The sequence below is a fragment of the Pyrus communis genome, chromosome 4 (assembly GCF_963583255.1).
Source record: "Pyrus communis chromosome 4, drPyrComm1.1, whole genome shotgun sequence".
Lineage (NCBI taxonomy): Eukaryota > Viridiplantae > Streptophyta > Magnoliopsida > Rosales > Rosaceae > Pyrus > Pyrus communis.
Window position 1 is genome coordinate 27,218,656 of NC_084806.1, and position 15,188 is coordinate 27,233,843.

General features: G+C 36.4%; 3 protein-coding genes across 4 annotated transcripts; 2 read left to right on the forward strand and 1 right to left on the reverse strand.

The window, feature by feature from the left end:
• Window positions 1-1,507: 1,507 nt before the first annotated feature.
• LOC137730844 (nucleolar GTP-binding protein 1-like) lies at window positions 1,508-5,820 on the forward strand. Of its 2 annotated transcripts, none has more exons than XM_068469834.1 (3): window positions 1,508-1,616; window positions 2,954-5,002; window positions 5,530-5,820. In XM_068469834.1, the coding sequence occupies exon 2, from the start codon at window positions 2,971-2,973 to the stop codon at window positions 4,990-4,992; it is 2,022 nt and encodes a 673-aa protein (XP_068325935.1). In that variant the 5' UTR covers window positions 1,508-1,616; window positions 2,954-2,970; the 3' UTR covers window positions 4,993-5,002; window positions 5,530-5,820. The 2 variants fall into 2 exon arrangements, with proteins under 2 accessions (XP_068325935.1, XP_068325934.1); XM_068469833.1 differs by having other exon boundaries at window positions 2,957-5,002.
• Window positions 5,821-6,660: 840 nt separating this feature from the next.
• LOC137730822 (glycine cleavage system H protein 3, mitochondrial-like) lies at window positions 6,661-8,159 on the forward strand. The gene is made up of 4 exons (XM_068469805.1): window positions 6,661-6,869; window positions 7,234-7,322; window positions 7,534-7,704; window positions 7,892-8,159. The coding sequence occupies exons 1-4, from the start codon at window positions 6,761-6,763 to the stop codon at window positions 8,018-8,020; spliced, it is 498 nt and encodes a 165-aa protein (XP_068325906.1). The 5' UTR covers window positions 6,661-6,760; the 3' UTR covers window positions 8,021-8,159.
• Window positions 8,160-10,323: 2,164 nt separating this feature from the next.
• LOC137732917 (uncharacterized) lies at window positions 10,324-11,858 on the reverse strand. The gene is made up of 5 exons (XM_068472164.1): window positions 11,609-11,858; window positions 11,357-11,500; window positions 11,140-11,270; window positions 10,997-11,072; window positions 10,324-10,913 (listed from the first exon to the last, which is right to left on the reverse strand). The coding sequence occupies exons 1-5, from the start codon at window positions 11,856-11,858 to the stop codon at window positions 10,324-10,326; spliced, it is 1,191 nt and encodes a 396-aa protein (XP_068328265.1).
• Between the last annotated feature and the right edge of the window lie 3,330 nt (window positions 11,859-15,188).

Here is a 15,188-nt window from a genome sequence, read left to right on the forward strand (position 1 = left end):
ACGTCTATGGCCATAGGACACAATTGATGATAGTTATGACATATTCCCAGCTTCACTGGTGAAACTAGTGTCGGACAGCTTCATTAGCCGCGGCCAATGTCGGTGTGTTATGTTATATGTATATATTTCTTCACTGGCGTAACCCAGAGTCGTATAGCTTCACCTTCGGGTGATAGACCCATTATATTTCTTCATTGGTGTAACCCAATATCGTACAACTTCATCTTCGGGTGATGGACCTATTATATTTCTTCACTGGCGTATACAATTTCACCTTTGGGTAATGGACCCATTATATTTCTTCACTAGCGTAACCCAGTGTCGTATAGCTTCACCTTCGGGTGATGGTTATGCCTTCAGGCGACTGTGATACCCCTAGTTGAGTACATCATTGATGTGATTTACGGATTAACCTTCGAGTGACTATATTACCATTACTGAGCACTGGTTTACACGTACATATTTTACGAATGTTTTTCATGGCATGTTAGAGATTTTAGAAAAACCTATTATGTAGTATTATATATGTTTTCAAAATAGGATATGTTCAGAAAGAAATCGGTTTTTATTATTATTATAAACTTTGGTCCACTCACCCTTTGTTATGCGCCCCCTTCAGGATTTAGAATCAAGGCATACAATTCCGGTGTCAGGGCATTTCCAGATAGATATCTTTGAGTCTTCTCAGTGGAGGACCCATTCCTTTGTTCGTACCTTCTTATAGTAATTCTTTCACATTATTTTTGATTAGTTGTATGCTCTGAACACGTTTTCATATTGACATATTTATTTCTAATTACATATTTTATTTGTATGCATGTTTAAAATGGCTTCGTCACCCTTGGGTGTTGCCTAGCACGTGCCCATCCTGGTGTGTAGAGGATATTGGGATCGAGGCATGTCATGTGTCACTGAATCGATACTGTATTATGATGACATAGGCAAAGTGAGACACATGTTGAGTTGGTTAAGTATCAAATTTTGAGTTTCATGAGGTTAAATGAGATGTAAGGATGTACTATCTCGGAGATTTCGTTATAACTAATTACTTAAACAACAACAAAAAAATCGGTTATAATTATATACAGAAAAAGAAAATATCAAATAAATAAATTAAATATTAAAAATAACAAAACCACCAGACCATGAATTCCCATCCATTCGACTCTATTGCAAGTCTGCAACCCTAGCTGTGATACTAACATATCTTTGATTTAAAGAATAAAAAATAAAAAATAAGTCTCTCTCTACCCTACTTCCACGTTGTTTGTTCTTTCCCAATAAAAAAAAAATGTTCATACACAAAACATGTAGGCATATACTAGCACGCACATTAGAAAAAGAAAAATTTAATCGACATTTTTCCTTTTTGAGAGTGGCCTCTTCGCCCAAGAACCCTAGAAAAACCAACACAAAAAATCACATCAATTGGGCCTGTTGGGCCTGTTTAGTTGGGTTTGCGGTAGAAAAGCCTAACCCTTTCCTTATATAGTTTTCTTCGTTGTGTGTAAAACTCCAGTTGCTAGAGGCGCCGCCGCCGCTTCTCTCAAACCCTCAAACTCTGAAACCTTCGAACTCTGAAATCTTCGTCGTCCCCTCTCGCACTCTGTCGTAAAGTAAGTCCTCACCGATCTCCGTCACCGCATTTCGCATACTCTTCTTCTTCTAATTGGGGTTTTGTATTTCTTTTAATTTATTTGCAGCTTGTTTTCTTTACTTGTTCAGATTTTTTCATATTTTTAAAGTTAAAATTACACCATTTCTTATCAGAAAGTTGCTTGAGCAATATCTGTAATTTATTACTGACAAAAATCACAATATTCGTTGGTTAATCTCTTTTCTCAAGCGGCTCAACGAGTCATTAGTGTGATTAATCCAAGCTTGCATCTTATTACGCATGTATCAGGATTTTTGATGTTGTTTTGTTGCAGACCATGTATTCATTTGTATGTTACTATTTGTTAAATTCTCCTGGGAAAAAAAAATGAAGCATAATGTTTTTAGCTAAATTTTCTCAAGTTGTGTGAGTCTTTTGTTATTCTTGGATTAGTAACAAGTAACAACTGCCCTTGAATGGTTTCATACTTGTTCATGCTGAGAGATTTTTGAATTTTAAGCTTGGTTATGTGCGGTTTAGTGAGGAATTTCACTCTCATAATGACGGCCATGAACTTATGATTTTAGTGATGAAATTAGTCATTTAGGTTCATTATCTATTTAGTTGTTTTTGTCTATAAAATTTATGTTAATGGTTGTTGATACGTATTGATGCATCTCCGGGTTATATGCATTTTCTTGTGGCTGTTGTTAAGGTGTTGGTGGGGTTCTTATTAATTTTTGTGTTGACAAGTACATAAATGACAGTTATGAACTTATGATTTTAGTGATGAAATTAGTCATTTAGGTTCATTATGTATATAGTTGTTTCTGTCTATAAAGTTTATGTTAATGGTTGTTCATACGTATTGATGCATCTCCGGGTTATATGCATTTTCTTGTGGCTGTTGTTAAGGTGTTGGTGGGGTTCTTATTAATTTTTGTGTTGACAAGTACATAAATGACAGTTATGAACTTATGATTTTAGTGATGAAATTAGTCATTTAGGTTCATTATGTATATAGTTGTTTCTGTCTATAAAATTTGTGTTAATGGTTGCTGATACGTATTGATACATCTCTGGGTTATATGCATCTTTCCAGTGGCTTTTGTTAAGGTGTTGGCATGTTTCTTGTTAATTTTTGTGTTGAGAAGTACTCTTGTGTGTTCTTTTAGTATAACAAACTAATGTGAATATAAACTAGACGTTTTAAATCAGAGGATGTGCTGTGAGAATCAGGTTTTAATTATTATTGCATTGGTTAGGAACTTAGGAATTAGGATACTCATATTTTTGACTTTCAGTGTATGGTAAACCTAACCTGGGTATTAACTTGTTTTTTTATATTTTTTTAAGCAGATCAGTAAGTAAACATGGTTCAATATAACTTCAAGAAGATGACTGTTGTACCAAATGGGAAGGACTTCATTGACATTATCCTGTCTCGCACTCAGAGGCAGACCCCAACTGTAGTCCACAAGGGTTATGCCATTTCCCGCCTTCGTCAGTTCTATATGCGCAAAGTCAAATATACCCAACAGAATTTTCATGAAAAGCTCTCCACGATAGTTGATGAGTTTCCTAGGCTGGATGACATCCATCCTTTTTATGGCGACCTCCTTCATGTTCTCTACAACAAAGACCACTACAAGCTTGCACTTGGCCAAATCAATACTGCAAGAAATCTTATTGGAAAGATTTCTAAGGATTATGTGAAGTTGTTGAAGTATGGTGATTCACTTTACCGATGCAAATGTCTCAAGGTCGCTGCTCTTGGCCGCATGTGCACGGTTATAAAGAGGATCGGTCCTAGTTTAGCTTACCTGGAACAAATTAGGCAGCACATGGCAAGGCTACCTTCAATTGACCCTAATACCAGGACAGTATTGATTTGTGGGTATCCGAATGTTGGAAAGAGCTCGTTCATTAACAAGATCACAAGGGCTGATGTGGATGTCCAGCCCTATGCTTTTACCACCAAGTCACTCTTTGTGGGGCATACAGATTATAAATACCTGAGGTACCAGGTAATTGATACACCAGGGATCTTGGACCGACCATTTGAAGACCGTAACATTATTGAGATGTGCAGCATCACAGCTTTGGCCCACTTGAGAGCTGCGGTTTTGTTCTTCTTGGACATCTCAGGGTCTTGTGGGTACAGCATTGCCCAACAAGCAGCTCTTTTTCATAGCATCAAGTCTCTGTTTATGAACAAACCATTGATTATAGTCTGCAACAAGACTGATTTGCAGCCATTGGATGGTATATCCGAGGAAGACAAGAAGTTGGTCGCAGAGATGAAATCTGAAGCTATGAAGACAGTGATTGGTCAGGGAGGTGAGGCTACAAATGATGATGGGGTACTCTTGACCATGAGTACTTTGACTGAGGAGGGGGTAATTGCCGTAAAGAATGCAGCTTGTGAGAGGTTGTTGAATCAGAGAGTTGAGCTGAAGATGAAATCCAAAAAGATAAATGATTGCTTAAATCGTTTTCATGTTGCCATGCCAAAGCCTCGTGACAACAAGGAAAGGCCCCCATGCATACCTCAGGCAGTTATAGAAGCTAAGATTAAGCAAGCAGCGGAGAAGGAAAAGAGACAGACAGAAAGGGATTTGGAGAATGAGAATGGTGGTGCAGGTGTATACTCTGCCAGCTTGAAGAAGCATTATATCTTAGCTAATGATGAATGGAAAGAGGATGTCATGCCAGAAATTCTTGATGGGCACAATGTGTCTGACTTTGTTGATCCTGATATTTTACATAGGCTTGAGGAGTTGGAACGAGAAGAAGGACTCCGTCAGGAAGAGGACGGTGATGATTTTGAGATGGATGGATTGGAATTGACTCCAGAAGAGAAAAAGACATTGGCTGCGATCAGGAAAAAGAAAAGCTTGCTCATTCAAGAACATAGAATCAAGAAAAGCACAGCAGAGAGTCGACCCATTGTACCAAGGAAATTTGACAAGGATAGGGAATTCACAACAAAGAGAATGGGGAGGCAGCTATCAAAATTAGGAATTGATCCTAGTAGGGCAATTGAACGGGCCCGAAGCAGATCTGTCTCTAGGGGGCGGAAGAGAGAGAGATCAGTTGACAGGGGTGATAATGATGATGGTGATGCTATGGATGTGGATACACCCAACAAGAAGCAGCGTATGTTATCTAGATCCCATTCAAGGTCTAGGTCAAGGCCTCCGACTGAAGTTGCCCCTGGAGAGGGCTTCAAGGACTCTAATCAAAAGGCTAAGGCACTACAGAAGGCCAGGAAATCTAATAAGAATAGAAACAAGGATGCTCGTCGTGGAGAGGCAGATAGGGTCATTCCCACTCTAAAACCAAAGCACTTGTTCTCTGGAAAGCGCTCAATAGGAAAAACCCAAAGGCGTTGAAATATTTGAGGTACCTCAGACACATTGCATCACTTTCAGTTCAGCTTGTCTTTCTTTTGACCACTTATTGGGAAAAATTTAGTGGTGTGCTATCCACACACCCCATTTTACTTCTCACACACCCCTTGATAATTTATGTTTGTTGATGTTCTTCAATTCATCTGATCCGACGGCCAAAAATTAAAATGGTGTGTGAGAAGTAAAATGGGGTGTGGATATCACACCCCAAAATTTATTATAATGATTTCGTTATTATGAGCCTTGGCTTTAGGCAGGTGTATGTTTTCTGCATATTACATGTTTTTCGGACCAGTTGCATTCCTTTTTTTTGTCTATTACATACTTGAAGCACCCATGTATTTGATGCGGATGTACGAGAATACTTTCGTGTAACTAGCAGATAGAAGTTTTCAGTCCAGTGGAGTTTAGATTTTCACTTAATAATATTTGAGGTATTAAGACCGAAGAAATAGATTTGTCAGGTGCCCAACTTTTTGATGTTCCCGGTAGTAATCAATAGACCTTTTCTTCTTGCAGGATGGTTGGTTTGTGCCTTTGCAGCATGCACCGGGAAGTGTACTTGCTGATGAGAAAGCACTTAGTTCTTTAAACTTGTGGTTCGTCTCGGCAGGGGATTGCAGCATGAAAGATCATGTAACCAGACTTTATAGTTTCCGTATTTAATATTTGTGTTTTTGGTTTTGAATTTACACAGAATTGTTTGTTTCTGTTCCCTTTCGCTTTCGTAATTTGTAGTTTGACGTACTGTGAGACGTTGAAACTGCTGTTTCTTTTGCTTGCGGAATGAAAAAGGTTCACTTTTTGGCATGTTTAAGTGAATTGCACCAACCAAATGAGTTATTTAATCGATTATCCTTTTGGATTTGATTTTTCGAATTTCAAAATTCACTCTGGTCCGGCCTCAGGATTTGAATTTGGATGGAAGGGATCAGTGTATTCTTGCAGGAAAAGAAACCTTTGGTTGGTTAGGAATATTCCTCATTGCAGGCTTCTCCTGTAACTTGAAAAAAAAATTACCCCCCCTTCCCATTTTATTTCATAGCACAAAACCTTTATGTGATGGTGCACTTGTGATTTGAAAGTTATTCGTAAGGCATTCACAAGGGGGTCCTTGCATTCGGGTCACTTATGAACTCATTTGGGTAAACCCGAATGCATAATTTCTCTCGTGTGTTTTGGGAAATTAAACCAAATTAAACCAAGCTAGTCAAGAATTTCCCGTAAAATGGGCTTTGTTTAATTTGCATTTATGTGACTAGCTTGGTTCAGGTACGAAATTGCGTTTGTGCTTGTAAGAAGTTTGTGAGGATAAAAGTGCTGATTTTCACCACTATTTGTGATTATTGGAGGTCTATTGAACCTTTGTGTGCTTGTAAAAGTTTGTGTTACTCTCCATATTGCAACGTACGTTTTTACCATGACGTGATATTCTTACTCTCACATCACCTTAAATTTCATTTTTCACAGTGACGATGAGTAAAAGTTAAAAGTTAAGGACAAGTTGAGCTTGAGTTGAGATTCATAAAATAATAACTAAAAAAAATAAAAATAAAAAAAATAAACTGGGGCTTCGTATTTCAGACTTGGGATGAAGCTTTTGTTGCCAACCATTCATCCAAGATAAAACGACATATCCCAACCGAAGTGTGTCCTTCCCTCCTTGGTCCTTTCTTTGATATTAGCCTTTGGAAGTTTGAGATAACCAGACGCCCAAAGAGATAGCGTTCGGCAGACAGAGAGAAGAAATATGGCACTGAGATTGTGGGCTTCTTCTACAGCCAATGCACTCAGAATCTCCACTGCCTCCAAATCCCACCTCTCTCCTGCAGTTTCTCTCTCCAGATGCTTTTCTACTGGTACGTACACTACACACTCCTCTCTCAACTTCATATTATATGGTTTAATAAGTCAATTTCTTTACATCTGTTTGATGCTACTAATATCGAAGGATGCTGCCAATTCATGCATGATTTTGTTCAACTAGAATTTATGAGTGCTATGCAGATTTGGTTTTAGCGAAGTTGGCTAGAGCAGTGTGCTCCATCATCTGCAGTAATTTGCACTCAAGTTTGAATCCCCCACCTCGTAGTTTAAATAAATTTAGTGTAAATGTCATCGTTTGTCAAAGAAGATGGTGAATTTTAGGAGTGCTATGTATTTGGGGTATTTTAAAGTTTGTTGTTTTTGGGTAATTAAGTTGAAAAGGTTTGGATATTGCAGTTTTGGATGGATTGAAGTATGCATCTTCACATGAGTGGGTGAAACATGAAGGCTCAGTGGCAACAATTGGTATCACTGATCATGCTCAGGTTAATATTAATATGCATATCTCCATTTCTTTATCTTCGATGTCTCTTGCAACTGGATTGAAGAACTATTTGTTTTTCTGAATTGTGTTGTGTAATTATTTCGTTTCCATAATGTTACATCGACATAACAAAATATAAAATAATCATCTCAAAAGTTGCACGCAAGTGTATAGACCATGGAATGGGTGATGTAGGTGAAGCTTTGTTTCAGGACCATCTTGGAGAAGTAGTGTTTGTTGAGCTGCCAGAATCTGGTCGTTCAGTCTCTCAAGGAGGCAGTTTTGGAGCTGTTGAAAGTGTCAAAGCAACCAGTGATATAAATTCCCCAATCTCCGGCGAAGTCGTCGAGGTTAACTCAAAGCTTACTGAATCTCCTGGTTTGGTAATTCATCTTCCTTTTTGCCTATACGTATTATTTTTCCTTAAGCAATGGTTAGCCTTCTTTCAATATTCTTCAAATATTCATTATATATACTCCGCATGCACGTTTTGATAAAGTACTGTACTTTTGTTGAAACAGTTTGACATGTTATGTTGCTAAACCGTTAATCGATTTTGGGTTTATTTAGATCAATTCCAGCCCCTATGAAGATGGATGGATGATCAAGATCAAGCCCAGCAGTCCATCAGAGCTAGAATCCTTGTTGGGACCTAAAGAATACACGAAATTTTGCGAGGAAGAAGATGCAGCCCATTAGATATAAGCATGCAGTGAAGACCCTACAATCTTGAACTAACTGATGTTCAGCTGTTTAAGGTTCAATTAATGTTTGATTAAGTTGTTATTATTATCAAAGTACTGCAACATCTAAATCAAATGTGCTTTATTTATTTCCCTTTCTACTGTCCCATACATCAAGTTTCAACCTTCTGCCTACATTTCATGTGAATAAAAGTACTCGTTCAATCAAAACCCCAAAAGGTTCATGGAATCGTTTTCATACCACAAAAAAATATAAAATTAAATGCAATTAGGGTGCGTTTGTCGCACCAGATTTTCTAGGACTAGATTAGTTTTAGGGACCAATCTGAATTGTATTGGTTTGGACTAAGCAGGATAAAAATAGTGAAGTGTTTGGTGCAGTGCCGAACTAAGTTTCTGACTAGAATATTTTAAACCTAATATTTTTGTTATTAGGACAACAGGAAATTAAGAAACATAAATTTTCGATTGCAAATCACACATTCAACTGGATACAGACTATTCCAAATTTATTTGGTTTGCCTTATACAAGAGCCTTGAAGGCCTGAACAGAGGATAAAACATTAGAATTGTAAAGAATCTTTCCATAAAGTTTCTCACAGTCGATCTTGTACTGAACAAGAATAACAGATCCAAAACACAAAGCTTAGCAACTCAATATGTCGATTAAAGATTATCAAAACTACAACAGTTCAGTCAAATGAGGGTACTGGATTTAGTCTGTGACAATGCCAAATCCATTCACAATCAAGAGGAACAACCAAAGGTCCTTCAGAAATTTGGGACTCTTGAATGTTTGGCAAGCATCGGGAGCCAACAAGCATTTTACCTGTAATTCCAATTTGGCCAGGCGAAAAATTTCGATTGCAAAAATACACATAACGTTGTTTCATGAACTGAATCCCACAAATCCCAAATGGAGATTGAAAATTAAATGGGCTTCTAATTTTCTGGGTGAAATTCTCTCTGTTCAGGATAATGAAGAAACAGAGAGAAGAGGAAGAGAGATTCCTAAGGTGGGCTAGCTAGGATAAAGGGATATGGGAAGGACACAGACTCACAGTGGGAGGGATCTCTCTCTCTCTCTCTCTCTCTCTCTCTCTCAGAGCTTTAAGCACAGGAAGGGATGAGCGTTACATAAAAGCATTTTCATTTTCTAAGAATATGAAAGCAAGTCCATGCGAACTCGGCACTGTTCATTTTAACGAAAAACCATATTTTTATATTAAAAAGTCAATTCTGGTACTGTTCACTTTATCCTTTATTTTATCTTTATCGTTAGAATTCGAAGTTTTCAAGTATTTTTTATTAATTTTCCTCTCAAAATAAGCATACACCTTGCTCCGCAATGATACAAAAAACGAGAACACAAACTATTGAAATCAAGGTCTAAAATATCGATGATATCGGAAATTTCGATGGAAATATTGAGATATTATCGATATCGATAAAAATTGAATAAAAACCACGGAAATTGTAAGAAAAACTTGGAAATTTTTATTGAAACTTTGCAGGATGTTTATTTAGTCAATTATCTATTAGTTTATCACAAAAAATTGGAAGGAAATGCATTGCATGATGGATTTAACTGATTTAAGTTGATTATATAGCGAGCTGGCAAACATTGTGAGTGTAGAAAATATATAGTAAGTAATGAAAGAAGTTTAAACACACCATAATCATTTATATATAATGAATTAGTAAAATATTTTACGCTTTATACATTGCATGGTAAGATACATGAGTGGCTTAGTACCACATAGAGTTCCTACGAGGTTCAAAATTTTCACTATCTTCATCATCTCTATGTGTAGAGTAAGTGTATTGTGAAGAGTAGTCATCAAATGATAAATCCCCAAAATAGTTTTGCATGTAATTGTTAACATGCCACCCATATGGATCCGAGATTGGTTGACGTTGTCCATAAGCAAAATCATTTGAAGATTGAGTCTCAGATTCTTTCCATGAGTCACTCAATTCCATCCCAACAAGAATAAGATATGAAGGGTAGGGAAATGGTTGGTTATAAGTATAACCATAGTTACTACTTCCCACTCCAATAGAGTCCGAAGTTATAGTTAACGAGTCATCTTCTTGACTTGACAAAGTCCCCTTGCCTCTTTCTCTACAAGTATAGTCCTTCCCTATGGCACCAATTCTTGGTCCTGCCTGCCTACTGCCATGGTCCTCATTCTGTGTTGCATGCGTGAAGTTTGCCTCACCAGTGAAGGGGCTCATAAATCCGGGAAGTGGTCCAACATAGTTTCCATATCCACCACTACCTCCAGCTCCACTATATCATTCATCATTCCCACCTCCGGTGGTAGGTGAGTCTCCTGATCTTGTACTAGAGCTATCATTAGTATCAACAGGATCTTGTGGTTGTGTAGGATTGGAAAAAGGTGGAATTCCAGTGTTTCTTGGTCTTGGGTGCAAAAGTTCTTCCAAAGAGTTAGCGCTGCTAGATCCCACCTCCTCCTTTAATACTCTTTCTACATTTATCCCTTCATTACGTGCTTCTTCAACAACTCTTAGAGCTGGGTTACCTTCATCATCATCTAAATAAAGAGGTCTAATCCATTGATAAAGTTGGTTACCCTCTGTATCATCATCTTCAGCAACAATATCAAACACATCTAGTGGGTCACCACGGTCAACATCATCTATTTCTGCTTCCTTATCTCGAATTTGAAGCTTCATGTTGTAGTAGCAATAAACTAATTTTTCCAACGTACTATGAGCCAAACTATTTCTTTGCTTTGTGTGTATGAGTGCAAATGTACTCCAATTTCTTTCACAAGCAGATGAGGAAGTTGTTTGTGATAATACTTTGATTGCTAACTTTCTCACAGTTGGTGCATCAGTCCCATACATGATCCACCATTCAACTATAATGAAAAACAATGTTGATAAGCCTAATAACTCCAACAAATTCTATTATAAACTGATAGTGAAATATGTTTACACTCACTAGGAGACATTTTTGTTCGAGCAATAACTGATGTTGGTTCTCCAAAAGTTCTTCTTGCATCTTTAAACCATGTTAGCTGAATTCAATAAATCGTGTTAGTTTAATCCAACAATGTAATTATTATAATTTAAGTAATTGTGTACCTCATTTCCATATTGGCCAACTGCTGGTGATGCAGGGTCTAATTTAGAGTATACATTATGTACAACACGTATAAGGGTACCATCATCTCCAACACTGGGTCTGTATTGGTATCGAGGATTCAAATAATATGCTATTCAAAGAAACACATACTCTAATAAGAGAAATAATACTTATGCAACTAAAGAAATGAATTGCAAATTATAACATAATTTATACCTGCTGCATGCAAATTGTGGTATAATATTTTATACCATCGGTCATCAATTATCTTTATGACCCAGCTTGCACCATGTTTTCTTTCCAAGTCCTCCTTCACTACACGCATCAACTCATATATTGCCCTCATAGTAGGATACACTTCTGTGTCAATGATCCGTAAAACTTTGTAAAGAGGTTCAAACACTTGGCACACATGTTCTGATTGAGTTCAAAAAGCATGATCAAGCACTATACTTTCCACCATACAACCTGCATTTGAGCGGCTGAAATCGTGGTTGGCCCAATCGTCACTAGTGAATAGTTGCTTCAACCCTGCTTTCTTCTTAAGTAGGTTGTTTAATGCAATATAGTTGGTGGCGAATCGAGTGGTAGCTGGACGAATAATTTCTCCTTTGCAAAATTCACGCATCTTTGCCAACAACCAATCGTGATTGTAAATATAATTTGTGATCATTCTAGCTCTTTTTACGACATTAGCAATATTCTCTCTCTTCCCCATTGCCTCAAACATGAGATAAATACAATGTGCTGCACATGATCTCTAAAACACATTATGATGCTTCATTAACTTTTTTCTAGCTTTGACAAATGCAGAATCGTTGTCGGTCATGACTTGGACAACATTATGCTCTCCCACCTCCATGATTACATCCCTTAATAATTTGTAAATATACTTGTAGTTCTTTATATGGTCTGAAGTATCAACGGACTTCAAAAAAATTGTCTTTCCCTTAGAGTATACCATGAAGTTTATGATAGACAATCTGGTCAGGCCAATCCATCCGTCACACATGATTGTGCAACCATTAGTTTCCCACTTTGACCTCAACTTGTTAACATACTTGCCAATGTCTTTATACTTCATTTCCAAATATTTGTTTTTTACCTCATAGGGAGTGGGAGGTTGTACTCCAACATCGGCCTGTTGACATCCCAATACCATATTTTTGAAATAATGTGTTGATGCCTTCTCAGCAGGGACATTTTCATAGATAAAGAACTTGCTAATTAGACGCCCCATTCCCTCCTTCACATTACCTCCTGTGAAATAACTCCAAACACTATTTTGACGTGCTTTGGATGACTTATATAAACTTGCGGCTATTGGTGGTGTTGGTTGTGATTCTCTAACACTTGCTCCCCGTCTCATTTGTGCACCACCACTTGTCCCGAAACCTTGTGCTCTATTAGAAATTTTATGAAGGTGTTCTCTTTCCCATGCTGACTGTTTGGAGACACGTAATGCTTGTTTGAAATTGCGTCGTTCTTCAAGTCCCATGTCATCATCACATTCGCCCTCATCGTCATCATCATCACTGTCAACTGCTTGGCCAATGACTTCTCCTCGTAGCCCAGCTCGAATATTTTCCATTCCATGTGTTTTCTTTTCCTTTTGGTGTTTTTTATTTTTTAATAATGTGGTGATGAATGCCTTCACTTATGGGGGGACATTATCGCATCGTTGGACATTATTTCCTGAATCTAATCCACTAAGATGGTACTTAAGTTGTGTCACTCCGCCACTCTTCATTACCCGACCACAATATTTGCAAATTGTGCCATGTTTGTTTCCGTCTATTGGGTCTCCATGTTCCCAAGCTGGATCACATTTAGTAACTCCACTAGACATCTTAAACATACCTATATTTATTTTTCATGGAAATTAGGCAATTGTTTTTTGGCCAAAAAATATAGTAGTGACGGTTATATAAGAGAACCTAAATAATAAAGTTATTCTACAGAAGAATTAAATAGGAAGTAAAGAAAATGATTGTAAGAATTTAAGTAATTATAAAAATAATATGGAATAATAAAACCTAATATTAATGAATAATAATCCAATTTGATAATAAAATAATAAATAACATTAAACATATTAAAATTATCGTAGGGAATAATTATACAACATTACTTAATTACTTCAAAAAAATTAACATGCAAGTATTATTTGGTTCTTAGATCACATGCACAAGTCCACACAAATTTTTTTGTTGTTGTATAAATTACAATAATATAAATATAAGTTTGTAAACTTACCTTAAATATGGAACCCTTTGTGTAAAGGCCAAATAGAATCTGCGTGGACCAACAATAAAATAATAATTACACAAATGTGATGAAAACATATAAAGTCTTTAATAATGAATTAAGAGGCAATACACACACATGTAAGTGACCAAATAAAAAATAGAAAAATTAAAAACCACATGCCATTGACTAAGTAATTAATTGACACAAATTAAAATATAATACCACCAAAAATTTGGAATAGATAATAACAAACATGCAAATTAAATAACAATAATGAATGAGAATAACTTACTATAGTTCAGTTTTTTTTAACTTGGGGGGAAATTGAGGTTGATAGATGTTGAGAATAACATGAGCATTATGTTTTGTTTTGGAGAGATGTTGAGAATAAGGGACGGCATGAGACCATTTGATTTTATTTGTATATATAGAAATAGAACTACCTAACCATATATATAGAAACATGACTACAACTAATTAGTTAGGTGAGTGAAATGATGAGTAGTTCAAAAGTAGATGCTTGAAAAGAAATTGTCAAACATTCATTGTCATGTGCAAATTTGTTTCTTGCAAAAAGAATTCAAAACAAAGCCATATATATAAATATTTTAGCATATTTTCACAAAAAATAAGTGATATGGTGGTCAAGGTGTTGAAGAAGTAAAATGGGAGGGGTTCGAAGTCCCTTGGTGTTTTTTTAAATATAGAAATTTATCCTAGATAATAAATATTAGCTTGCAAGCCTTGCAGACATCTTAATGACCATATAAATATTACAGACTGAATATGTAATCACAAACACATCTGTAGCGAGTTGGATAAGGCCCAGGTGCGTGGTTGACAAAGGGAGGGGTTTGAATCCCTCTATGCTCAAGATTGAGACTTTTCAGCATTTTTCAAGTATTTTTGGGTTTCATCTCGCGATATTATCGATATATTACCCAAATATATGCATTAAAATGCTGAAAATATATTGACGATAATTAAGTGGATATGTGTGAAAATATCGCCCTCTTAAAAAAACGATATTATCGGCATTTAATAGACTTATAATTATATATGGATTTTGATAGATTTATATGGATTCCTATTATAGATTTCTATAAATTTGTATGAACTTCTTTAATGAATTTCTTAAGATTTTTAAAATTTTCATGAATTTCTTAAGATTTCTATGTATTGGTGCGTACTGCGCACTTTGCTCTAAGTAAAACCACGATTCACTTTCGACAAAAGTTGGGGATACTAAATGAGCTTACATGATGAAAGAGTGGATATAGATAGTATTTGGGAGTTTTAATGAAACACTTCCGGTACTGTTCACTTTTAACAAAAAAATCATTTTTACTCTAAAAAGTCACTTCCAGTACTCTTCACTTACACCATATTTTTGTCTTTTTGATTAAAACTCAAAGTTTTCAAGCAATTTAATTGGTTTTCCTATAATATTTTTCTACTTGCAGTACTTGAGCAAATGATAGAGACCAAAATCTCAAACTTTAACCAAAATCAATAGTTTCCAATTTCTAGGTTTGCAATGGAACCAAAATCCATTTTCTTTACCAAAAATTGCCAAATTTGTTTTATCACAAACTACAAGCACATAACAAACGCAAAAGATTCAATCTTTTCTTAGCTTTCCTACCATCCAAAAATTAAAGAAAAAAAACGAAGACTGGAAATGAAAGAATTAACCTTCAGAACTCCACGGCGGTATTGAATCGAGGATGGCGAGTGCGGGATCTTCCTCGTTCAAAATTTTGGGTTCGGGGCAAGGATGAGGGAGAGAGTGGTGGTG